This window comes from Cupressus sempervirens, chromosome 9 (genome assembly GCF_028749045.1).
Source record: "Cupressus sempervirens isolate cs-2001-9-10 chromosome 9, ASM2874904v1, whole genome shotgun sequence".
NCBI lineage: Eukaryota > Viridiplantae > Streptophyta > Pinopsida > Cupressales > Cupressaceae > Cupressus > Cupressus sempervirens.
Genome location: NC_143126.1, coordinates 259,977,106 through 260,004,938, shown reverse-complemented (window position 1 = coordinate 260,004,938; position 27,833 = coordinate 259,977,106). Strand labels below are relative to the sequence as shown.

At 34.9% G+C, this 27,833-nt stretch overlaps 1 protein-coding gene across 1 annotated transcript; it reads right to left on the bottom strand.

Annotated features, from left to right (window-relative positions):
• Positions 1-1,333: 1,333 nt before the first annotated feature.
• LOC149538439 (protein NRT1/ PTR FAMILY 2.13-like) lies at positions 1,334-26,069 on the bottom strand. The gene is made up of 5 exons (XM_089802466.1): positions 26,023-26,069; positions 25,680-25,929; positions 25,375-25,471; positions 2,284-2,662; positions 1,334-2,129 (listed from the first exon to the last, which is right to left on the bottom strand). The coding sequence occupies exons 1-5, from the start codon at positions 26,067-26,069 to the stop codon at positions 1,334-1,336; spliced, it is 1,569 nt and encodes a 522-aa protein (XP_089658592.1).
• Between the last annotated feature and the right edge of the window lie 1,764 nt (positions 26,070-27,833).

Genomic DNA, 27,833 nt, shown 5'->3' with positions numbered 1-27,833 from the left:
TATTTTCTCTTTCAACTTATGATCCTCTTAATTAGATTTTCCTTATAAATTATTAATTAATATTTAAATATGAATAAGATGAAATCTCAAGGGTGAAACATTTTTCAAAAATAATGTATCTTTATATATAGACTAACTTATATAGTTTTGCATATTCTGCCATACCTGCAACAAGGATATGTCATCTAAAGATTTGATCGAACTGGGAGAAGGCATGGGTGTTAGTGATTGCATTGAATAGGTGGGTTTGGAGGAATGTATTTGTAGCAGTGAGGTAGCAATGGTCTACTTGCAGGAAGGTGGCCTCTTACCATATATGGAGGGTATGGTGAAGCATGACAAGATTGTCTTGATGCAGTGCTTCCAAACTTGGAAAGATAGAAAGGTGACTGTCAATGGCCCATAGGACTTGAGATCTCTGAGGAAACCATTACGAGGGTCAAAGAATTAACTATGGAAGGAAAGAAATGACGAAGGCAAGCTAAGGTTAATAAGGACCAACTTGCAGGAAATTTTCAAACTCAAGAAGAAACCGATGTGAATGCACAGAGGGTTTTCACAAGAAGTCCTCCCTTAGCCTTGGGACACCATCTACTATGTGATTATGTAGTATATGACCTTGGAGGACCAATTTTATGTAGTCTATTATTAGCATTGAACCCTATTTTGAATCACTTCAGGAATCTTAACCATATTTCCTTCATGTTTCTGTTATTGCATTTGTTGGAAGATTGTATTTATAAGGCCAAGAGGAAACATGAGGAGGGTAAAACTTTCTACCTTATCCATCAGGGGCTTACCTGAATAAACTATATATACATCACCTAGCCTAAAACCCACCTCTTTTGGTTAACCCTTTGGCCTCTATCACCCCCTAAGTCTCCTTGGACCTGATCCCTAGCCCTAGCCATAAGAAGCTCAAGAAAACCTTAGCTCGAAATCCAAAATGGACCTTGAGGTTAAAATCAGCCTTATAAAGTCAGATTCAAATACTAGGAAGGGTTGAATGATTCACAAAGAGCCTAGCAAGACTCATATCAAAAAGAGATGAAGTATGAATCAAACCAGAAATAAATGTGAGAATATAGATATCTCGCAATCCTTAGTTTTGGGGGGGAAAAAAACAAAGATCATAAGACTGAACCTTCAACCCAAAAACATCCCTATACTACAAAGGAGAGAACTTTATTTGTTTTTCAAATGCCATTGTATATATTTTAGGTTTCAGTTGACTATTTAGCAATACCCTGGATAGACTACGCAGCTATCATATTCCACATTTACCAGTTCAATCTATAATTTCTTGAGTGGTCGCAAGGAAACTTGTATTTTTTCAAGAAGACGAGATATCAGGGGAACCATAGATTTTGGTTTTGTATTTATACCAACGAGCACATACTGAGAAGTAGCCAATATTAACGAGCCCCATTATACAAAGAAGGCTATAAAAGTAATCAAGATGACCATCGTTTATATTATTCACAAGCCCTTTGTTGTTTTTGTGAATGATACTAATCAAGAAACTGCTCAAATAAGACCCCACTGCAACCCCTGCACCCACCAAAGCTGTGGCCGTGCTTCGTACTGTTTCTGGAAATTCTCTATAAAAGAAATTAATTCTCCCTACGCTCAAAAATGCTTCTGCCAACCCCATTATCACATGTTGAGGAACCAACCATAGTGCTGAAATTTCTTCTGCATTAAGACATTTTTTCTCAACAATGGCGACAACACCCATTCCTAGAGTTCCAATAACCATTCTTGTGCTTATTCTTCTCAGCTGTGTTATTGTTATCCCTTTTCTCTCTGCTAAATGAACCACTACTTTGTCATAGATGGAAAATGTTATTGCAGAGGCCAGAAGATTGAAGGCAATGTAAGAAGCAGCTGGTATTTTGAAATGGGAACCCAAATGCCTGTCCATTTTCAGCGCCCGCAACATTGAAAAGGTGCTCTGCTGGGAATACATAATGGCAGGGATGATTGTACAGGACCATATTGTCAGTTTTTTTATGATAGATTTAAGTTGTTCCACTTGATCAACTGTGGAGAGCCTCCATGGGTTCTGGTCTATTTGCCCTTCTGAGGAAAAGTCCTCTAGCATTATGATGGCTTCTTTGTTGAGAAATCTATTGGTAGTTTCAATATTTAGTATTAAATTTAGAAAAATAAATCAATTTTGATTATTTAACACTTTTAGTTTAGGAATTGAATTTAATGTATGGTATTAAGCATCCTCAAAAATAATGTCAAATAAATAAATTTAAGTGAAAAGAAAAATACCTGAGCTGCTGTGTAAGGGGAAGCCTTGACTCAATTTCTTCTTCTTTGTAGAAATCCTCTTCATTGGAAGGCAATGGCAAATGCCTTTTTCTGAAACACGTCACTATGACTTGTGCAAGCCCTATGAAGGGGCTACCCTCTGGACACACGCAATTGTACAACTTTGTCCCAGAGAAGAAAAATAGCATTGATATTCCTATAAGTAGTGCACACAACCCAAACCCTAATGCCCAGCTTACACTGGATTGAATGTACACAATTACAGTGCAGGCTAAAGCGATTGAAACAAACAACATGCAATAATACCAGTTGAAGTAACTCTGAATCTGTTTCATTCCTTTTGTTGTACCCTTTTCAAACTGGTCTTCTCCAAAAGTACCTGAACCATAGATTTTGGTTTTGTATTTATAGCAGTGTCATAGCTTCACTGTCATAGCTTGTTGGATGGATGGAAGTACTAAGACCCAATAGCAGTGTCATAGCTTCTGCCTAGTTGTTAGTAGAAGTCGATAAAGGAATTGAAGACCCAAATAGTAATATTCCTGAATGATCTCGTAATACAAAACCAACACCAAAGACTCTAGGGTTGCCACAAGAGGCCCCATCAAAATTTAGTTTCACAAATGGGAGATGAGGAGGATGCCAACCAATCTCTTTTCTACTAATTCTGGCTATGGAATTCTGTGGCATAGAGCCTGGCAAAGGGATCTTGATATTGCTCTAGTTCTTGATCACATGTGCATCCCACATAGAGAATTTGGAAACTATCAAAATAGATTTCAGGATTTGAACATTTAGAAGTTCTATAATATGGTGTTCCAATTTGATTAAGAATGGGTTAAGGTTTGTTTCTCTATGCTTGAAAATTCTAGAATTATGTTCCCACCATAGTGCCCAGACAACTGAGGCTAGGATAATGATCCAAATAGCTCCACACATAGAAGACGGGTACATCAATTACCAAGATTGAAATAGGTCCCAAAGAGTCTTTGGAAGAGGGAGATTGAGGTTAAGTTAGGAAGCATATGGGTCCAACATGCATATGCAAAGTTGCAATGGAGAAACAGATGGTCTGCACTTTCAATATTGTCTTTGCATAGGACACATAGAAATGGACAAGAAATGTTAAGCTGAGCAAAGCGGTCACTAGTAAGAGGACATTTAAGATAACGGATTTCCACAATCCATGATAATGAGATTCCTGCTTTTGGGTAAGATTGTGTGAGAGTGTGAGAGATGCAAAAAAACTCTCACACAATCTTACCAAGAGGACATTTCTTTAATGCAAACCACAAGAAACAACCAGCCTTAGGGGAAATTGTATTATTCCAATAAAACATATACGGTCTTTGAGATGACAAGTTATGTTGGATTAGTGATAATGCTTCATAGCCCTTCTTAATTGTGTAGATCCCTATGCTAGATGGGGCACAAATGATTCCATCTTTATTTCTAGATATAAAAACATGTATATTATGTGATATGTCCTCAATAGCTCGCTAATAAGCAAGAGGAATTGGGAGAGAGGAAAAAAACTTCCAGATTTCCCTATGAGATCCTTGTTCCATTGCCTAGATATAATGAATAAGTTTACCCCCTCCCCAAATGTGTGTGACCAAATCCACAATGTACCTAAATTCAACAAAAGAAACCAATGGAAGGTGACTAGCCCAAGAATCCAACCAGAAGTTAACATCTTCACCGTTACGAACTTCCTTAGTGATATACGATGTGATAATATCCCTTGGTTGAACTAGGGAGTTTCACATAACTAATCCGAATGGCAGGTTTGCAATTGTGAATATTCTTGATCTATTGGAGGAATCTTTGTATTTGGCCTGCAATATTTTGACCCAAAGTTTTGAAGGATAAGCATACATTTGCTAGACCAATTTTCCACCAGAAGCATGGTTTCTCATGTGCAAGTCATTTGATGACAGAAGGTTCATTTTCACTTATCTGATCTAATAGGATTAAATTTTTCAAAGACCTCTTCTTCCTCTTATACGTATCTGGAGCAGTGTTGAGTCCTTGGGCTTTGGGAAGAGAATCCTTAATAATCTTCTTTTTCCTTCCTCTCAGTTTTCGTGATGGAGGAGAGAAGGGGGTTTGTTCCAAGGATAGAGAAGTGGAGTAATCAAAAGTGGAACTATGAGATGTTTCAAATTGCTCTTGCAAAAGTCAAAGAGGAATAAAAAAGCTTGGGGAAGAGGGTGGAGAAGTCCAAACAAGGAGGCTATCATCAAGTTGATCATGTGCATGGCACAGGCTAGCTCATTCAATTTCTGAATATAACTTTGGCGAGGAAGGGGAAACATCTATCTCTTCAAAGGATACCAAAGACATGTTTGAGTCTTCTTGTGTAACATTGTAGATTCCCTAAAACATTGGAGAAGGATCTGACACCTTGGCCTCTTCAATAGATGGAAAATGAAGGATGGGACGAAGTTGAAGGACTGATAGGAATGCGAAAAATGTATATTGGATTGGAGTCAAGAAGTATCAAAATATCTAAGAATATCAAATTGGAAGTACATATAATCTTTCACTTTTGTAATAATATTTATTTTTATTTTGTCTAGGTAGATATCTAGTAAAATAATTACATATTTGTGTGTGTGTGTGTGTGTGTGTGTGTGTGTGTGTGTGTGTGTGTATCACATTTTGATACTATCATAGAAATTTTGTCATAGTAATTGTATTGTTTAGAGAATTTGTTTTATCAAAGCTTCTTTCTCTTTTTTGTATGATTGTGTATGGAGTATTTTTCATTTTAGGATATCAATAAAATAAGAAAGTTGACTAAATACAGATGTAGTTCAATGATTTTACTATATATGTAATTGTAAATGTTAATCTTTGTCTCTTTACTTTTCCAATATTAATTGTAGTTATTTTGTAGTGCGAATCATTCAGATTTCTATGTAGTAATACTCCATGACATGATGATGGGATGTTTGCTCTGATTGCCCACATTACAAGTACTATTGGCACACTTTTTGGATCTTTCTTCTTCCATGGAAGTGGTCCATAATTATTAATTCTTGATACAACATAGAGTGGAAAATCTCTTAGTTTACGACTTGGCCTATAAATAAATTAAGTAACATCACCAAGAGCTTCATTTACAAGTCCAACATCTATCTATATGTTAATTGTAAGCACAATGCATTGCCCTTTGCAAAAAAATACTTGTTTTTCAAATTGACAATCATTAGTTGCATTGTTTATTTAACTCATGGTACTTTTAATTGTACTTCTTTCAATTGGAGGCTCATAACTTTACCACCCTTCTATCGCATGTTCTCATTAGTACAAAATAAGTATGTAGCAATGTCAAACTCTAATTTTATGAAGATTACTACGTTGTGTTCACATTTTTCGTGACAAGAACTCGAGTTTCACTTTTTTAGAGGCATTTACCATTTCTCAAAGGTTGAATCTACTATTTTACTCATGGCTACACTAGTTGTAATTGATATTACAAAAAGGCCATGCATAGAATTTAAGAGGCATTCTTTTAGGTTGATTAAGGTTGATCTTATAGTTTTCCTATCTAGTGTTCCCTAAAAAGTGATGCATATTGAGGATGAAAGGGCTTACATACATTATAAGTTGGAAAATTTGGGTTCTAAAGTGGTGTTTGACTAGTACAAGGAGTTATGTTATGATTTGGTAGTAAAGGAGGAACACAAGCTTATTACAAATATAATAGTCTCTTGAATGAAATATACTTCTCAAAGGATTTTGACGATGAATATGTGAGATATGTTCTCAATTTTATATGTGATTAGTTCATGTGGCTAGATTGTTCCTACAAGATCATAAAGGATTCCATTCATGCAATAATTAGTTTTCGTGCTACTAGTGAAGTGGATATGTTGAGAATTGCACAACAAGATGAGGTCATTTGATTAACCAAATTAAGGTGGGACAAAAGGACAATGAAGGTGATTGATATTGTTGATATAGCATTGAAGTTTGGCTTGGTGGTAATTTGATATAAGGTGTATCACTTCGGTAGAATGAATAGTATTGTGGTAATAGTTATTCTTATTGCTTACCGAATGGTAAAACAGAATACAATTTGTGATCTTTGTGAAACAATGAGGGAACAATTTTTTTCATTATGCAAAAGATAAATAAGGATAAAAGGAAACCTTTCAAGTTTATTCATGTACTCATGTGCATGTTTTGTAATTTTAAAAAAAAATTGTCATAGTCTTGGAAGTATCACGTGGTTAATGGACACACTGACATTAGTATAGATAAATAATTGCATTAGAATGCTACAGAATAACTTTACAAGTCAAGTATTTAGTTACTCCAAGAGTTTTCAGAAGGAGATGAAGTGAAGATAAGTAATCCCTTCAACCATAGTTGATAAATACAAGAATATAATATACTTCATGTTTGATAAAGATACTTGGCTTATGAATATAGTAGATCCAACAACATCTTAAATTAAGCCTACGAAATATGAGGTATAAGAAGACTTGTTGATGATATATGTAAAGGATCTAGTATCAAGAAAAGAAATCCAAGTGTTCCAAGGTTTGGAACCTTTGATAAGAAAGATAGGGAAGTGTTTAACTAGTTTTTCTTGCAAGCTGTCCAAAAGTGAAAAAAAAACAATGACAGCCATCAAATTCCAAAAATGGAAGAGTACAAAATATAAGGATTTTCAAGTGGCACGTCAGTAATTGTTGCAATAAATTTCAAAGGGGTGGGGTGTGCCTGAAGATCTAAAATAAAAGTTCTTATACTATACTGATAATCAAAGAAATAAACAACTGAGATCTAAGTAGAAACCTTGTTTATATTAAATGTGTATTTATGAAATTAAAGAGTACATTATAAATAAAACCTAAAACACTTAACCTTCACTACTAATCAAGAAGAAGATAGTAAAACCTACAATAAAAAAACCTAAACAATAACATGCAAAGGAAAAAATCAAGAGTTTTGCATATTATGCAAACTAATTAACAAATAATTAAAACCAATGACTATGAGACTACCTGCAACATCTAGTTTTATTAAGCATGAAATAAATAAAACAATCTAAATTAAAACCGATTACTCATGGCGTGAAACTAAATATAAAATTTAAACTTGAAAAAATGATGGTAATGCATTGTGAGTGCATTCTGCTCATGAGCAGTAGAACTAAAACTTCATGAGCGGTGCATGTGTTCATCGTGAATGCATGCCTTCAGTGCCCTCATCCAAACAAATAAGTTTTGGTGGATATTTAAGTGTATTATTAATGTTCACCATGAATGATCCCTACCGATGATTGAAGGACTGCTAAACCACAAAATTGTTGACAGATTCACTAGAAAATTGGCATCTAATTAAAATTAAAAGAACTATCAATTTGTAGTAGTTGGACTTATGTGTTATTGTATTTGTCATAGGCTATATTATTGCAATCAGTTGTAATTAATTAGTGATGCAAGTATTTTTATTTCCTTTTTTCACTTTTCATATTTTTCTAAAGTATATATGTGAATTGTTTAGTTTATAAAATTTATTAAAATTATTTTAATACAATTTGATTGGCTGATATATTTTGAGTGTTATAGGAGGCTCAATATATGGACAATATTTCGAGGGAACACTACGCGTATTATGGACAATATTGTAGGAAGCTCAATATATTAATATATCTTTCTTATAGTTCTAAGTTTCATCTTAATTTATAATTTTATATTACGTGTTTTACCCTATTTACACTTAAAATATTTTTTCTGCAAACTATATTCTACACACTAATTCATCCATTTTTCATACTTTATTTTATTTATATAAAAATATACATAAATATTTTGAATACTAAATTTTTAATTGTAATATTGTATAATTATTTTATTTAAATCTTGCAATCAAACTTTTATTACCTGTATTCTATTTCTATTCTTAAAATTTATGGCAAATACAAGCCACTATGTGACACTTGTTAGTAAATAGGATTTGTTTATAGGCATTGAAATTAAAGAATGAAAATTGAGAGATTTATATTTTTTATTTTTAATTAAAATCAAATATTAAAGATTGTATGCTTTTAGTAGTAGGGATGGAGATATTAAAGAAATGTTATGTAATTTGATTGAAAGTGATTATATAGATATATAGAGAGAGAGGGGTTTATAAGTAAATGATTAAAATTTAGTTATGTTGTTTTGATAATTTCTACATATTAATTATGTATTTGATAGGTTTGCATGATGGAAGGACAATAATCGAACATAAATTTAAATTGGCATTCATATGTTATCTTATGCAAACTTACTAAATTCTATTCGTGATTAAATCATTTAAACTTGATCTAATGTTAATAAAATTCTTCATTGATATCTTCTGTAATTTATTACCATTTTATCCTTTTCATTTATGTATGTTATAATATTTGAATGGTTCAAATTATTATGAATTTATTTTTATTTTATCAATTTTAGATTTATGCTTGGATGAAATTTTAAGACTGAAATAGGTATTTAGCAAGCATTGATGAAATCAAACCACTTGAATACCATGTGGAATGAAATTTGAGTGCAAGACAAGAATGTATATATCTATTTGTAACAATAAAATTACTATATTGATAAATATCTTGAAATGAAGGTTGATAGGAATTTATATCAAAGCTTTGTAAGTTTAGAACCTTACAAAAATATGATCCATTCATGGTAGATGTGAGTGTGAAAATTTTATTCAACTTGTTTCCTAATAAACGTATAAATGTGGAGTATGTTTACTCCTCCATCTCTTTCTCAGGCATTTTTCACATATTTTTGCATTTGTATAGGGTTTCATTTTCTAAGTTGATTGTGAGTGATATCGTGGGAAAATATAGCATTACCTTTGCCTTAGACTTTGCCTCTTTTGAGTAAATATAAGAGCGGATTCATATTATGGATATATTTTTATTACGTGAATGTAGCATTTAGAACATATAATTTCTTTTATTTCTTACATTAAGAGATAACTAGAATTTATAATTGATGTTAAGTTGAATATCCTTTTCTATCTTCTTAGATTGTTCTATGTTTATAGTTTCTCTGGACTTATTTTCAAATAGTGAAAGGTTAAATATAAATGTTATAAGCCATCTTAAAATGTGTATAAATTTAAAGTTTATAATTGTATTTGAATAATGAAAAAATATAATAATAAATTTAGGATAAGTTTTGTTTAGAAAATATAATTTAAATTTTCTTTATATTAATTATAATATTTATAAAAAAAATCTTAATAACATATACTTATTTAAATTTATTTGAAACAATAAAAAAAATGTCTTCATTTAGGATTAAATAAATAAAAATTTATAAAATATACAAATTTTTTATTTGAATAAAAACAATAAACCTAAGCAATTATGCTTAAATAGAGAAAGGAGTGAAGGAAAGTTGTACTTAAACTAGTTTCATGGATGGAAGTAATGATTAATTTATGACTAGTTTTTTTAACCAATTACATAATACATATTGTTGATATTTATAAAATATTTATCTTAATTAAAAGTGAAATTGCAAAATTTTTAACTAAATGCATTTTAAAAACTACTTTACTTAAGTTTGATGGATACAAATGTTTGAATCTTTTTTTTGAGGGAAGGCAATGTACTATTGCGCTCACTCTCTCAATTACTTTCCACCAATCATTAATCACTATTTTTTAAAACTGAAATATTTCTAAGGTTTTGTTTATAGGAGCCCATTTTGGGAGGATCTTAATATGTCATTTTTTGTAATGGGCACCCTTGGATGTCCAAAAAAACTAAACCAAATTGCTGAAAGGAATTATGTCAAACAGTTTGCATTCAACTTCTTAAAACCTCTTATAACTCTGGAAATCAAACGTTTATTTGTTTGTTGTGTTTGGTGCATGGAATTGGTATCATACAACATAAACAAGAAATAAACTACAATAATATGCAAAGTGGAAATGAACTGCTGCTAATAAAATGTTATTTTCAGAATTCATAAAACCCAATACATAGCAGATTTATCAACTCACTAATTACTTCAACAATATTGTCATAATACTCCAGCCCATGCTTACGAACTTGCCGCTACAATACTTTGTCCTCCAATCAGTCCACTACCTTCATAATACCATTCCCTCCAAGCGGCATAAGCGTCGGACAAGTAGTGAAGATGATATGAGCAGAATATCAAATCTGCATGTAGCCGGAAATGCAACTAAACTGCCTGATAATGAAGCCAATAAGAAAGAATTCCAAAGGCCAAACCCCAAGGGAATGACGTCTAGAATGTTACAAAAGAGGATAGACGTCCTCAAATGCCAAGAACAAAGCTGCAACTCACACACCAATTTCTTCTCATATTCAACCTGTCTAATGAAGCCACAAATGCTTCCTTTTATTCTATTCCCACGGGTCCCCTCAACTCATATGGGCAATGTGGGATAAAAGATGTTTAATATAAAACATATATTAAAATACCCCTTATGTCTCCCTTCGGTACACATCACCATAAAATAAATATTAAAGTAACACTTTAATATTTTACAATTAAATTAGACGTTACTTTAATAAAACTTCAGGCATTAAAATGTATTAGCAATCGGACTCTGAATAATGCGAGTGATAGCTCATCGGAAAGCTCTCACCGAGGAGTATCGAATCCAATCACCAAAATTGACCTGCACTGTGTCCTGCCGACTTACTAAAAATAGTAAGTATGCCTGAAACTAAGTAAATCAACTTCGTTTTGGCCCAAACTGGAATTGACTAGGCCAAAACACTCCAAGATCCCATTAAACCCTTCGTTAGCCTTCGGGACCATGTAGAACAAGGCTAACGCGCACACACTTGGTCAACTGCTAAAATGGGGACATTACAGTCCGCCCCCCTTGAAATTGCTTGTCCTCAAGCAATCTCAGTCCAGCCTGCTGAATAACCTGCTCACTCTCCCATGTAGAATCTTCCTCCGGAAGGTCTTTCCATTTGACCAAATACTCCTTCACTATCCTGTTTCTAAGCTTCCTCTCTCTGGTATCCACAATAGCCTCAGGTACTAACACAAGCTTCCCCTCCTCATCCAAAGGGGGTAAATCTGCAGAAGGCACTACACTCTGACCAATGGCTTTCTTAAGCCTAGACACATGAAACACATTGTGCACTCGATTGCCCTCTGGAAGCTCAAGCTCATAGGCGACTTTGCCCACTTTGCGAATCACCCTGTAGGGACCATAAAATCTAGGTTTCAACTTTTCAGCTCCGCTCTTCTTGAGCGATGACTGTCTATATGGTTGTAGCCTCAAGTAAACCATATCCCCTACCTCGAAGCTACGCTCTATTCGGTGCTGATCAGCATACAATTTCTGTTGATTCTGGGCCTGTTGTATATTCTCTTTGAGCACTTTCAGGATGTCCTGACTATCCTGCAATAAGTTTTTGGCTTTGGGCACTCTACTGTCCCCCAAAACTAAATCCATGAAGCTAGGTGCTTCATAACCATAGAGTGCCATGAAAGGAGTCATCTTGATGGACATATGATAAGTGGTGTTATAACAATACTCTCCCATATGCAACCATCTGATCCAAGCCTTTTGTTGTGTAGTTACATAGTTCCTCAAATATCCTTCCGCCCATTTATTCACAATCTCTGTTTGCCCATCTGTTTGTGGATGATAACTAGTGCTAGGTGTAAGATCTGTACCATACAACCTAAACAACTCTTGCCAAAAAACACTCATAAACTTACTATCCCGGTCGCTGACAATAAATCTGGGCAGCCCATGTAACCTGAATATCTCTTTAAAGAAAAGATCTGCCACCTGTGCTGCTGTGTAAGTGGACGGAATAGCAAAGAAGTGAGAAAACTTCGTCAAGCGGTCCACCACCACATAGATGCAATCCCTTCCCTACACTCGTGGTAAACCAGTGATGAAGTCCATCGAAATACTTTCCCATTTCCTATCAGGAATGGGCAAGGGCTGTAATAAACCTGCAGGAAATGTGTGTTCTCCCTTATTTTGTTGACAAACCATACACTCCTTGACATACCTCTGAACATCATCCTTGAGCCCTTTCCATGAAAACTGTTCTCGAATCTGCCTGTAGGTCTTGAAGACCCCCGGATGTCCTGCTGTGGGTGCATCATGAAATGCCTTCAATATCGCCTCTCTCAAATGTGATGACGAAATCAAATAAACCCTGTCCTGAACTTTGATCAATCCATCTATCACCTCATAGCGATCATCCTGTATGGTACCTGAAATCAATCCAGAAGCCCAAGCATCTTCGACATACTCTGCTATAATCCGATCTCTCCAATCTCCTGAAATCTCTGCCAGAGCACATAAGTGAGGTCTTTGAGATAAGGCATCAGCCACCACATTTTTCTTACCTTTGACAAACTCTATGTCAAAGTCATAAGCCTGCAATTTAGTCACCCATTTTTGTTGCCGGTCATTAAGATCATGTTGGCTCATGAAGTATTTAATACTGTTGTGATCAGTCTTGATCACAAAACGTCCACCTACCAAATATGATCAAAATTTGGCCAATACATGCATTATGGCCAACATCTCCCGGTCATAGACAGAATAACTTTTCTCAACTCCTCGGAGCTTCCTACTCTCGAATGCAATGGGATGCTTCTCCTGCATCAATACTGCTCCAATCCCATCACTTGATGCATCACAATGAACCTCAAAAGGCTTTGTGAAATCCGGTAGAGCTAGAACTGGACATGAAGACATTACCTGCTTGAAATGCTCAAAACACCTCTGTGCTGCCCCTGTCCACACGAAGGCTCCTTTCCTGGTAAGATCTGTCAAGGGTGTAACAATCTATGAGAATCCCTTAACAAACCTTCTATAAAAACCACATAAACCAAAGAATCCCTTAAGCTGTGTAAGGTTTGTGAGAGTAGGCCACTCTACAATAGCTCTAATCTTTTCGGGATCAACCCGAACGCCATCTGCACTAATGATATGCCCCAGGTAAAGGAGCTCAGTCATGCCAAACTCGCATTTAGATTCCTTGGCATACAATGACTCTCTCTCCAGAATAGATAACACCTCCTCCAGATGATGTAAGTGCTCCTCCCAGGTCTTACTAAAGACCAAGATGTCATCAAAGAAGATCAAGACAAATCTCCTTAGTTGCTTCCTGAATACCTGGTTCATACAAATTTGAAATGTAGCAGGTGCATTGGTTAGACCAAATGGCATAACCATGAACTCAAAGTGGCCATAGTGACATCGGAAGGCTATTTTCTCAATGTCCTTTACTCTCATCCTGATCTGATGGTATCCAGATCGCAAATCAATTTTGGTGAAGAAGCATGCCCCATGCAACTCATCAATCAGCTCATCAATCCTAGGAATGGGATACCTGTTTTTAATTGTTTTCTTATTCAGTGCCCTGTAATTGATGCACATGCGCATTGTCCCATCCTTCTTCTTTACCAATACTACTGCTGAAGCAAAAGGGCTCTTACTGGGCCTGATATGCCCCATCTCCAACAAAACCTTAATCGCCTTCTCTATCTCATCCTTGTGTTTCTTAGGATGACGATAGGGAGTAATCATAACTGGTTTGGATCCCTCCTCGAGCTCAATAACATGTTCCATCCCTCTGTCAGGAGGAACCCCATGAGGAATATCACTAAATACTTTAGCGTGTCTATCAAGTATCTTTTGGACATCTAGTGGATGACTCTTTTCTTGTGGCTCTGGTGAAGTTGGCATAATGTGGCACTCTGCCGCCCACTCTATGTCATCATGACGAAAAAGTCTCTGCATTCTTCTCAAGGACACTATTCTGCAACCTCCATCTGAAAGCCCTCTAAGTACCACAGTTCTCCCCTCATGCTGGAATCTCATCTCCAATTTCGCTAGATTGAGTGTGAACTCAACTAGTGAAGCCATCCATGTCATGCCGAGGATGACATCATAATCTCCCATGTCCACAACATAGAACTCATCTTCCAACTCGTAGCCATCTCCAAACCTGATGCGAAGATTAGATATCTTTCGAGTGCATAATAACTTATCACCGTTAGCCACCATGACTCTAAACCCATCATGCTCCTCTGTCTGTAACCCTCTCCTGGCTACCAACTGTGCATCTATGAAGTTATGTGTAGCCCCAGTGTCAATAAGAGATATCACCTTCTACCCCTGGATAGTACCCCTGACCTTAAATGTGATTGCCTTTTGGGCCCCTGTCAAGCATGCCAACGATCTATCATCCTTAGGAATGTTACTCTCCTCTATAGTGTTACCCTCATCTGAATCGGAGTGCTGATCCTCCCCTTCTGACTCTGACTCTTCTGCTGAAAAATACTCCATTTGATTTGCCTTAGCCTTGAGAGAAAATTTATGAGATAAGTCCCAAGGCTCTCTACAATGGAAGCACAGCTTCTTCTTTCGAAGTCCATTCAAGGTTTCATTGTCTAGTCCTTTTGATCCTTCTTTGGGTTTGCTATACTCTTTCTGAAATGATTTTTTGTCTTTGTCCTTGCGGTAGGAAGAATCTGTTGAATGGTTTTTTCCTTTGTATACCGAAGGGGCTAAATCTCATGCCTTTTTAGTTGCTTCAGCTAACGTGAGTGGATCATGTCCCTTCACCCAACCTCGTAATGGATCAGCAAGACCATCACAAAATAACACCACCAATCTCCTAGGAGAGATATCAGTAATAAGTACAGACAAGCGCTGAAACTCGGCAATGTAAGCATCCACAGAACCTGACTGTTTTAACTGTGCTAGCTCCTTGAAATGTAACTCGGGATCCTTAGTTTCAAATCTCCCAATCAATGTTTCGGTGAATTCCTCATAGGATGTAATCTGATTATGCCCCAAAGTCACCATGCCATGATGCCACCATTCATGTGCAACGCCATCCAAGTGCATAGCCACATACTTGATAGCCTCCTCCTCAAGCATAGGATTAAGCTGCAAGTATGTATCTACCTTCTGCACCCAAGCTCGTGCAGTCATCTTCCCTGAAGCATCATAATAAGGTAAAGAAAGTTTTCCAACTTTCTTCCTCATCTCAAAGTTTTGATTCCTCCCTCCTGCTTTAGGCATGTGTCTCATCCTCAAGTCCATATAATCTCTAAGAGAAATATCCGCCTGAAATTCTGGTCCACTAGCCTCCCAGTCCCTCCTGAACTGATCCTGTAACTCGGTAATTTGCGGTTCGTTTACTGGATGAACCGGATCTCTGGGTGGAAAAGTGGGTAGAAGAGGTCTCGAGCTCACAGTCCGTGCTGGGCGTGCAACGTGTCTAAAGTTATCAGCCTCATTCCCATTATTGCCGTGTCCATTATTACCATTAATGTTATTCTCAGGACCATTGTTGTTGCCTTGGCCTTCATGGTTATTGTTTCCCCCGTTGTTATTGTTTCCCTCGTTGTTATTGTTTCTGTTGTTGGCATCACCTGGATTAATATTGACACCCATCTGTCTAGCCATGAGCTACAACATCATGTCCATTCGCCTATTCTGCTCCTGCTGCATACGCTTCCCCTGCTCTAATGTATCCAGTAACTGTCGGAACAGTACCTCCCCTTGATCTGGACCAGCATTTCTGCCTCCGCCTAATCCTGTATTCCTGTCATCTCGATCACCCATATTACTGTCCTGATCATAGAATATCTCCTCTGTGTCTGTATGGTTGAATTCAATGTCCCCCTGCACGGATGTACTAGACTGTTTGCTTTGCAAGTCTGAAATCCTATTTTGTCTTGCTCTGGTATCGCGAAAATTATAAGACCCCTGTCGCATGCTCAAACATAAATGCTTAGCCTGTGTTTTTTTTACTTACTTTTTCCCTCTATCTGGCTGTTCCAAATTCCCTATAAGACCTCCATAGGATGGCAGGACTTATAGCTCTGATACCACTGTAATGGGCACCCTTGGATGTCCAAAAAAATAAACCAAATTGCTGAAAGGAATTATGTCAAACAGTTTGCATTCAACTTCTTAAAACCTCTTATAACTCTGGAAATCAAATGTTTATTTGTTTGTTGTGTTCGGTGCATGGAATTGGTATCATACAACATAAACAAGAAATAAACTACAATAATATGCAAAGTGGAAATGAACTGCTGCTAATAAAATGTTATTTTCAGAATTCATAAAACCCAATACATAGCAGATTTATCAACTCACTAATTACTTCAACAATATTGTCATAATACTCCAGCCCATGCTTACGAACTTGCCGCTACAATACTTTGTCCTCCAATCAGTCCACTACCTTCATAATACCATTCCCTCCAAGCGGCATAAGCGTCGGACAAGTAGTGAAGATGATATGAGCAAAATATCAAATCTGCCTGTAGCCGAAAATGCAACTAAACTGCCTGATAATGAAGCCAATAAGAAAGAATTCCAAAGGCCAAACCCCAAGGGAATGACGTCTAGAATGTTACAAAAGAGGATAGACGTCCTCAAATGCCAAGAACAAAGCTGCAACTCACACACCAATTTCTTCTCATATTCAACCTGTCTAATGAAGCCACAAATGCTTCCTTTTATTCTATTCCCACGGGTCCCCTCAACTCACATGGGCAATGTGGGATAAAAGATGTGTAATATAAAACATATATTAAAATACCCCTTATGTCTCCCTTCGGTACACATCACCATAAAATAAATATTAAAGTAACACTTTAATATTTTACAATTAAATTAGACGTTACTTTAATAAAACTTCAGGCATTAAAATGTATTAGCAATCGGACTCTGAATAATGCGAGTGATAGCTCATCAGAAAGCTCTCACCGAGTTGTATCGAATCCAATCACCAAAATTGACCTGCACTGTGTCCTGCCGACTTACTAAAAATAGTAAGTATGCCTGAAACTAAGTAAATCAACTTCGTTTTGGCCCAAAATGGAAATGACTAGGCCAAAACACTCCAAGATCCCATTAAACCCTTCGTTAGCCTTCGGGACCATGTAGAACAAGGCTAACGCGCACACACTTGGTCAACTGCTAAAATGGGGACATTACATTTTTTGACAAAATTTTTGGTAAATGTTTAAAAATAAATTATTAATTATAATCTTAGTTAAACAATACATTTATGAATAAAATTAAAATTGTTGATTAATTAACTTAACAATTTTAATTGCTGCATCCCCACCACCCCTATGGAAGGCTCTGTAGTTTGGAACCTAACTCCCTTAGGAGAGTTCATGGTGAAATTTTCTTACAATTGCTACATTGAGGGAAGTGAAGCTCTAAGGGATTGAAAGCATGTTTGGAATTCATGGATCCTACCTAAGATCAATTTATTTTGGTGAACAACTTTGCATGGGACCATCCTCACCATTGATAACCTTTAGAAAAAAGGCTTCTAGCTAGCTAATTGTTGTGTGCTATGCTATAATGGTGTGCAATCCATCCAACACCTTCTCATATATTGCCCCTATGTCAAAGAATCTTGGAGGGGGATTCTCTCTAAATAGGAAATTCAATGGTGCTTTAGTGGGGATCTCCATCAATTTGTGGACTGGAAAGGTCCTTCCAACTACCCGTTGTTTAAAATCTTTTGGAAAATCACCCCCCATTTCATGTGTTGGAAAATTTGGAAGGAACAAAATAACCACATCTTTCAAGATCAATTTTATCCCTCCTTGGAAATAACTATTTAATTAACAAAACTCTTGAAGGAATGTAGTGATATCTTGTATTGGAAACCTCCCCCAAACCCCCCAAGTGATTGTGATATTAAATGGGCTACTTCGTGGGACCTTAGCCTAAAGGTGGCAAGATTTGAAAGATCTAAAGATGATGTCAGATGTAAAACAATGTGGCACCCCCACCCCCCACTCTCCCCCCCCCTTGATGAAATTTAACTTGATGTAGGCTAGGCCATTGCTAGAAGGATTGGGGCTGGTGGGGTTATCTGGGATAGTCTGGGAAAATTGGTGTTGGCCTATGCATGAAACTATGGAGGTGGATAAAATAGTGAAGTAGAAGCCTTGGCCCTTCTATGGAGTGTGAGGATAGTGAGAGCAAGAATAATTTATAGGTTAACTATCAAGGGTGATTCATTGTTAATTATCAAAGTTGTTAAGGAAGAAGGAATTAGTAGCTAGAAGGTTAAGTCAACCATTTAGGAAATTCACACCTTGATGGATGGGCTTCATGAGGTCCATGTAATCCACATTTATTTGGAAGGCAATGGCATGGCAGATGACCTGGCTAAATTGGGTCATAGCTTCGAGGGAATAAAAGAGTTGGATGACATCATCCAGACCCCACTATCCATCCAACATCTTGTGGATGCGAACAAATTCATTGTGGTGCAGTATATAAAGGTATAATAGGTGAAAATTTTTCATTGACCTAGAAGTGTGGGACACTCTTTGGGTTGAGTGTCATAAAGTATTTAATGATAGAAAAGATCATGAGATTATTTCACTTTGGGACATTCTCATGATAAATATTTATGATGACAGTGAGAGGATGATTCATGAGAATCATGTCAAAGGATTAGAGCTGCCAAGGATGGGTGTATTGAATGACAATAATGGAAATTCCCTTGTGCACTCTACAGGAAGGAGGTACAACTAGTGCTTCTTAACCATGAAGGGAAAGGTACTATTCAAACATGAAAAGACAGGATGGAAGTTGAAAAACATCATGCCTTGTGATCATTATATGGGAATCGATTATTTCAAAGAGATCATTCTTAGTAATATAATCTTAAATGGCCTCTATTTTCAAACTTTGTTCTGCAATAACGAAACGTCAGTGCAAACTAAGGTTTTGGTGATTGAGCTAGGAGAAGGTAAAATGGGTGCTAGCTCGAATCATATTGAGCTAGATGAAATTGAAGACTACATTAGAAATAGTGAGGTGACATGTGTCTATTTGCAGGAAGGATGAATTTTGCCATTCATAGAGTTTATTGAACGGTATGACGAGCATGTGTCCCTACAATTTGTGAATTCTTGAGCTAACAGAAAGGTGACCAATGGGGTTTCCTTTGAAATGATGGAAGAGCTTATTGCTAAGGTGGGTGGCTTTTCTCTCAAAGATAAGAGTTGGTAAAATAAGCCTAGAGTTTTAGACAAAATGAGTCCTATGGAGTTCTCTCTTCCCTAAGGAGGAACCTATGTGAATACATGGTGGCTTCTCTAGAGAGGACTTGACTAAGTCATGTGATACTGTGTGCTACACCATCATGTGCTACATTACACTTGAAGACCAGTTTTAGGTGTTGTAAATTATTACTACTTGCCCATCTTAAATCACTTTAGAAACCAAGAATTAATCTCTTTCCCACACCTTATTTTGCATTTGATGGAGCATAGTGTATTTAATGTCTGAAAAAAGAGGGAAGAAGAGAAACCCTTTTATATCTTGTATTAGGCCTTCATGTTCAAACTCTACAAATTGCAACTCTCCCTCAACCCACCACTTTTGGTTAATCCCCTAGCCACTGTGACTTTTCAAGTCTCCACTAACCCAAACCTTGGGTCAGCCTCAAAGAGAGTTGTCAAATATTCCCTTACTATTGGAAAAAATATTAGCTTTATTGACTCAGATACTGATACTGGGTAGATCAATAAAGTAGTTAGGAGATCCAACAAGAGATTTAAAATGGGAAAATTTAGGATCCTCCCCCCCCCACCTACCCCACAAAAAAAAAAAAAATGTAAAATCAAAATCCATGGAGACTAAAACAAAACCTACACCCTAGCTTTGGGAGAAAAGATATCCCTAGCCCATACCATGTTTTTGATACCATCGAAGGTAACCCATCCTCGAACAAGAGCTTGGGTAAGGATATCACCTTCCCAATGAAGGAGGCTACTAATGGTAGGGGGAAGATGGGGAGTCACCACCACAAAGAGGATGAAAGGAAAACTAGGATGGATAGGTTAGAGAAGTCTATGCATGATCTGGTCGACAATTAGGCATCCATGTACCAATAATTTGGGGCCCTTGCAAAGTTTTCTATGAAGTTTATGCATTTTACATCCACCACTTTGTATTTTCTATAGGTGAACACAAAGGAGAAGGAAGCAAGAAAAGAAACTAAAACCACTTGTACTCTCTATATCTTTCTGGCGAATGACTAGATAAAGACCTAGTTGGACAAGCCTGTCAAAGAGGAGGAGGACATATCGGCTAAGGAGGACTAGGATCAAAAAGATGGGAGCTAGCCCATGCGTTATTTTTTCTTTTGGTTTTTTTTATGATATGGTATATTGTGAACTTCATGCCTTTCGAGACAATTTTGATTAAGTTGGATCACTATTGGTTACATAGTAGCACTCGCAAATTATGCAACCACTATTATTTTTGGTTTAGACTTTATGGTAATATGGTTGTTTATGTTTAGTAGTGTTAGTCAAAAGAACTTAGATCTTTTTTTTGTCAATAAGATGTCTTTTTTCTGTCTAGAAAAAGAATAGGTTGAATTGTAGGGGTGTGACTACCGACTATTCTCTAGCCTATTATACTTCGGGGTTAGCCCGCCTTCTGGCTTATGTTTAATATATCAAAAAATAATTTTATCTAAAAATACATATAAATATTATTGCAAGAAAGTAAATATAGATATATGTTATTTATGTAAACATTTTAACTTATATATAAATGAGTGTTTCTATTATTGATTTAATTTTTAAAATGTAAAAATCTTACTCCATATTCAACTATTTTCACTCAAACCTTAATCTAGTTTAATTGAATTATTAATTTTAGACCAAAACTATTTTTTATTAATACTTATTTATTCAAATTCTAAATTTTATTGAGAATACAATATTCGATAATAGAATATTTATTCATTTTACTAAGTACTTCAAATTCTATTTATTTAAAATAAATATAATATGTATTATTAACTAATATTAAGTTTCTCACAACTTAGTAAATTAATAAGCATATAAAAACTTTACATTTTTAACCATTTTTTATAAAAAACATATATACTATATTAAAATTTACATCTATCTATCTGTACCATACAAACAATCAACTATAAAACTATAGCACCCAATACATGCGACTATGCTACATTAGTTTGATTTGATTTTATATGGTAGTCAAATCAAACTTAATATTTTGATTCTATATAGTAAACTATCGAATATTATTTACAATGTTAACTCACACTTACAGATTTTTAAAATACACATTATCAAAAGAAATCATGATTTTTAATTAAATTTTAACAATAAATAATATAATATTTATTCAAAAATATATATCTATTTAAATATTATTAATAATTAGTATTTTATTTAAAATATGTAATAATAAATTAGTTAAATAATAATAAATTAATTTAAAGTATATATTTTTATTAAATTTTAATTATTATAATCTAATTTATTTATTTTTAATTTATATTTTTTTGTATTATATATGCATATCATTAATATTATATGTATTTTAAAATGATATTTTTAAAATTATTAAAACTTATTATTACAATATTTTAATAATGTCTAAATTATTATAGGAAATATTTAGAATATACTTCTTAACTTTGAAAATGTTATATAATTTTGTAGTTAATAAAATAATTTTAATAATATTAATTAAAATTTTAGTATTAAAAACATTAATTAAAAGAATATTTACAATAATATACTAATTTTAGTTATAAAATTTAATATATAATATCAAATTTTAACATACATGTGCAAAGCTAATTAAAAAATTAGATTCAATTTTGGTACGAACTAAGCTATTTGCATTCTAAAGATATAAGTACACTTATTAGTTTATTGTCGTAGTCTGTTGGAACTATAAGCATGGAACATTTCTTAACAAGTGATAGGCATTTTCATCCAATCAACTAAACTTATATTATTTCTTCAAAATATAAAATTTAAAAGAACAATTATATAATACACTAGATATATATACTGTTAGAACTATAATTTAATGTAAGAAATGATAAACTAGTGCAAGGAAAAGAAAATAATCCAAGTGAGTTAAATGGAAAATAATGTTACCATGAGATAAACAAGATCCAAGAGCATACACCTAAGTTGATCAACAATGGAGACAAGGATTTGAAAGGGAAAAGCAAAGAAAATCCCTTGTGAATATTATGAATGAAGGCAAATTCAGAGAGAGAGAGAGAGAGAGAGAGAGAGAGAGAGAGAGAGAGAGAGAGAGAGAGAGAGAGAGAGAGAGAGAGAGAGAGAGAATGGTGGAGGAAAATAGCTCATTACAATGACATCAAGGTAACGTGTATAGAAGAAAGAGAAAGAAGTATCTCTTTAAAAGAGATAAGAAAGGAGTTTCATGTGTTCGCATGTGTAACTCCCATTTCTATGAATGTCACATTCACAATAAGTGTGTGCAAAGTGTCAAGATCCTCTTAAGGAGGATAAGCTAATTTCCTTTATGAAAGGAATTATAAAACGGGTTGCCCTCACATGTGGACTAGAGGACAAGTAAACGACATGTCCTCCACATATGTATAATAGGACAAACCACATGTAGGGATCCTTGGGATATCCCAAATTAAATACATCCATGGAAAGATTGATATTTCTAATACCACCCCCCCCCCCCCCCCCCCCCCCCCCAAATCTTTACTTGGGGAGCTTACATCAAAGGGACTTAAACTTAATTTACAATAGTACAACTTGATTATTTTTAAATATCTTCAATTGTGCAAGAGGTCTCGTATTAGCATAGGTAAATTGTTGGAGAGCCAAGAGAAGTGGATAGTCCTTCAAGTGTGATACATCTTCAAGTGGATTCAAGTGGCATAGGATCTGTACAATAAATAATGATGTCTTGTATGTGCCATGATGTATTACCTAAAACATAGAAAAAAGAAACAAGGAAACTATCCACGAGGAGAATTTTATCTTATTTTCAAGTCAAAAAAATTCTAAGTAAACTCTCATAGAGTAAATTGGAATAGAGTGATAAATATAAATGTAAAGTAATCAAGATAAATCATATTCTTCAAAGAAAAAATATGTTATCAAAGCTCTCAATAAAGGAATATACAAGGAAAAAATGACCATAGACAAGGTCAACTAATGAACCCAACATCAATGATGCATCAATCACGTGGATATAGACAGTCCACTAATAAGTCTTTTCACTGCAGTTTAATGGGTAGCTAATCCATAACCACATGACTCATGATCTTAAGCAATAAAGTATGTGGAACATTATATGACATAATTTCAAAGATACTAAAGGGAAGGAGTATGAGTACTAACAATAGATTGCCTTCAAATAAGAGTAAAATGCCTTCAAGATTAGTCAAAGTAACTAAAATTGGAAGGAAACTCCAAGAATAAATGGTATAAACCATAAAGTGCCAACATGAGAATAGAATGAGGCTAGAAAAACATAAATTGCACCTATGTGCCAATCAATAGAACAAAATAAATGTTGAAGGCAATAGTGTATAATAACTCATAATCCAAAAGAATAAGAAAGAGAAAAAAAATAAACATTTACATATGTGAAATATATAAGAATGCACTCATAATTGACAAGTCATAAAAGACACAATAATTTGTATATTTATTGGGATATATATGTGGGCCCCCATATATCTACATGAATAAATATACCTAAAATATCATGGTATGAAATCATGCAAATACAATTAAGATCATATCAAAGTCATAGAAAGTCAATAGTTAATACAGCATAAATATTTGAAGAAAAGTACTATCCAGTGATAAAATCAATATAATTTCTAGGCTTTACAACATACTAAAGATAAATGCCAAAGATGATGAATGAGGATCATTATAATTTGTAAGATAAAACATCAAACCATATTTGATGTAATTAATCCTCCTAGGTTGAAGTCCACCCATTCTAGAAATTGATCTCTTTTACTAGGTAATTTTTGAAACCATTTAGTTTTTCTCTTAATAGATTTATCACTAGAAGAAGAGTCATGATGTATGAATGTATCATTTGTATCAAAATTAGAATAATTACCATTATCAACATTAGAATTATTACCATGATCTATAAATGCATCATTACCATTATCACTATAAGAATCATTACCATTATCACTGTAAGAAAGAATAGGAGAAATAAAGGTAGATATATGAGGAGTAGGGTTTAGAGAAGGAGGTTGGTCCTCCACTAAAACAATTCTAATTGCACTAAATTCTTTATTTAAATAGCATTAGAAGAATCATGCACATCATTTTCTGCAATTATACAAACATTTCTTGTTATTTGCATTTTGTTAGTAATAGGATTACAAGCTGGATAGCCTTATGTATTTTGCATTTTTTCACTCATGCACCTAGTACATGCAATCTTAGATGGGGCAATAGGAGGTAAATTTTCAACCATATTAGATGAGATATGATTAGTATTCAAATGAGCAAGCCTTTCATGTTCCATATTAAAAGCAATATTTTTGTGCAAAGAGTGTCTTAAAGAGGTAAACCCAGAAAATTTAAATAAGTTATCATGGCCTAACTTAGCATTAGCAACAACTTCATTAGTGTTAGGATCAATAACAGAGCACGTGTCCTTATAAATTTCAACTTTATAATCTTGACATAATCTAGCAATAGAAAGAAGATTGTATTTCAAATCAGGAACATAAAGAACATTATGTAACTTTTCATTTGGAACACTAACATTACCGAATCCTTCAATTTTTTAATTGTGTTTATCAGCTAATTGAATTGGAATATTAGAAGGATTGGGTTGCAAAGAATCAAACACTTCTTTATGAGATGTAACATGTTGAGAAGCTCTAGTATCAATAATCCATTCTAATTGTTTAGAAACATTGTAACTAACAATAAATACATGATGATATAGATGAGAATTTCAATTATTGTTATTGATAGGTTGGTTATATTTTTTATTTTTAAAACAATTATTAACAACATGACCATCTTTGCCACAATAAGTACAATGAGGTTTGAAATTTGAATGATTCCTTTGATTGTTATAGTTCGAATTATTACGGTTGTTATGATGAGTATTGTTTTAGATTAAGATAAAAGTAGGTTTTGAAGGGGCCCCAAAACCCTTTACATCAAAGAGAAAGATAAATCATTAAGCACAACCAGGTTTTAAAAGGACTTGAAACTAGCTAAACAACTAAACCAGGTTTTACAGGGACCTGTGACCAACAAATGTGACTAGAAAAAACAACCATAAAAACTCTGGAACCTGGACAGTCCACAGACTGGAGCAAAGCAACCTACAAAACCACCCAAACTAGTATTCAAAAAACTAGAAATGCATCTAGTTTACCATCACAATAAAACCAGTCAGCAAAAGGGAACATAGGATTTTCCTTTTGATTTGAAGTTTCCCTTTCATGACCGAAGGATGATATCTAAAGGGGGAGCAGAAGACTTAGTCTTTGTCCTTTTAACTGCAATCCAACCATCCTCTAACTTCGTTGCCTCAGCAACCCAATCCTCAAAAGACAAAGACCCATAGAACCTAGGGGATGCAAAAGCCGCAACAAACTCCCTATGAGAATCAAACAACTTTTGGCCCCTAGGAGGAACATCCAAAACAGGGGGAGAGACCAAAACATCCACCTCAACCACTGGCTCGGAATGAATGCTATCCTCAGCCACATAAACCGTAGGAACATCCAAGGAATGTTCCACCAAAGCATCCTCCTCAACCACTGGCTTAGAACGGATGCTAGCCTCAGTCACAAAATTTGAAGGAGCAGCCCAGGACTATTTAACTGTGTAGTGCTCAGAGGAGGCCCTTGACCACCAAGAAGGTGGTTGCCTAGATTTGGATCTCCCAGCAGCAAAACGAGCAGCAATGTGACCCATCAAGAGACAATTCCTGCAACGAAAAGGGATACCCGTTATGATGAGTATTGTTATTATTGTTAGGTTTGGCATTAGATTTATTATTTGAATGATTAGAGTTGTTATTATTATGAATTTGATTATTATGATGATGAGTATTATTATTTGAACCAAAGTTATTATTATTTGAATTCCTAGACATAAATGCATGTTCACTTGATTTAAGAGTACCAAATTGAAATAGCTTAGCTTCTTCCTGTTGCAATAAGTTTTGAAAAATAACATAAGTCAATTGAGCAGTTAAAGTAGGAATTGCAAGCTGAGCATGTATATTTGTTATAAACTGTTGAAACTGTCTAGAAAGACACTTTGAAAGAATAATATGAATTAAATGAATGTCAACTAAGTAATTTTTAATAACATCAAATTTTAATAGAAATTCATCCATGATTTTGAAATCTATATACTTGAGGTCTTCAAGTTGATCCGGCAACTATATTTTGTAGGATTCATCTGCATTAACATAAGTGGTTGGCAGAATTGTCCATCCTTCATGAGCTAACTGTTGTGTCTTATGTTACCAAGATGTGGCATCTATCCTACATCTTCTCATCCTTTTCCTTTTTTCTTTGGATGTGTGGAGGGGGTCCTTACATTGTGGGAGGTCCAATGGTGTACTGATGAAAGCTTGTAGAAATTTTTTCATAGGGACAGATCATTGTATCACCCATATCTTAAAAATCCATGGACAATAATCCCACTATATGTATCATGGAAAATCTGGAAGGAGAAAAATAACAAAATATTCACAGACAAATCCACTACAACTTTGGTGGTAGTCTAGAAGGTTATTAGAATCTTAAAAGAATGTAGTGTGATCTAGCAATGGAAGCCCCCTCGAATCCCATAGGAAGACTTGATATGAATTGGGCATCTACTTGGGACTTAGGCCTAATGGTGGCACAATTTGATAACTCCAAAACTTTGACTAGGTAGAGAAAAGTGCCTCCCCCCCCCCCCCCCCCACACCCCCCACACCAAGAGACATGAATAAAACTTAATTTTGATGGATCATCCATGGTAGGAAGCACTACTGTTGGGGGTGTCTCTTGTAATTGTATGGGGGAACTGTTAGTTGCATATACTGGGAATTGTGGAGAGGGTTCAACCAATGAAGCAGAAGCCCTAACTCTTTTGTGGGGAATGAGAATTGTGAGACTAAGAGGAATGAATAGGTTAGCAATTATAGGGGATTCTATTGGAATACTTTAGAATAATTGAAAGGGCAGGGGGTGAATCAGTTATCCAAGGTCCAAATGTATAAATAAAACTTTTCACAGCTTAGTGAACCCATAAAATATTTATATTCATGCATGCATCCATAAGATTATGCAATCACTTAAAATGTCTAGGTTACTATCAAATCAACTAGTAGAAATGTAAAGCATGAAAGATAAAAAATTTGTCAACACACTTGAAACAATAATTTACGTGGAAACCCAATTTGGGAAAAACCACCAGTAACATGCTACTCTTTTCACTCTTCTAAAGTGATGCCCTGTGAAAGGCCAACCCTGTTAAAGGTTACAATACACACTGTTAAATGTGACCCTGTTAAAGGATTTCAATCACCCTGTTAGGAGTGAGCCTTGTTAGAGGACTTTAGACCATTCACTTGCAATGTCACCCAGTTAAAAGATTTACAAATGACTCTTAGGTCAACCTTAATCTAAAGGATTTACCCTAGACTAATACAATTTTTAGAGAGTAACAATAAGGCTTTGA

What these genes read in the sequence shown, in the direction of transcription:
- LOC149538439 (XM_089802466.1), bottom strand. Translation starts at nt 26,069, where the DNA reads ATGGGTCACATTGCTGCTCGTTTTGCTGCTGGGAGATCCAAATCTAG. An exon ending in ACAGGTCCCTGTAAAACCTG is followed by an intron (nt 2,663 to 25,374) that starts GTTTAGTTGTTT and finishes TCTATGGTTCAG; the next exon opens with GTACTTTTGGAGAAGACCAG. An exon ending in CCCCTTACACAGCAGCTCAG is followed by an intron (nt 2,130 to 2,283) that starts GTATTTTTCTTT and finishes AACTACCAATAG; the next exon opens with ATTTCTCAACAAAGAAGCCA.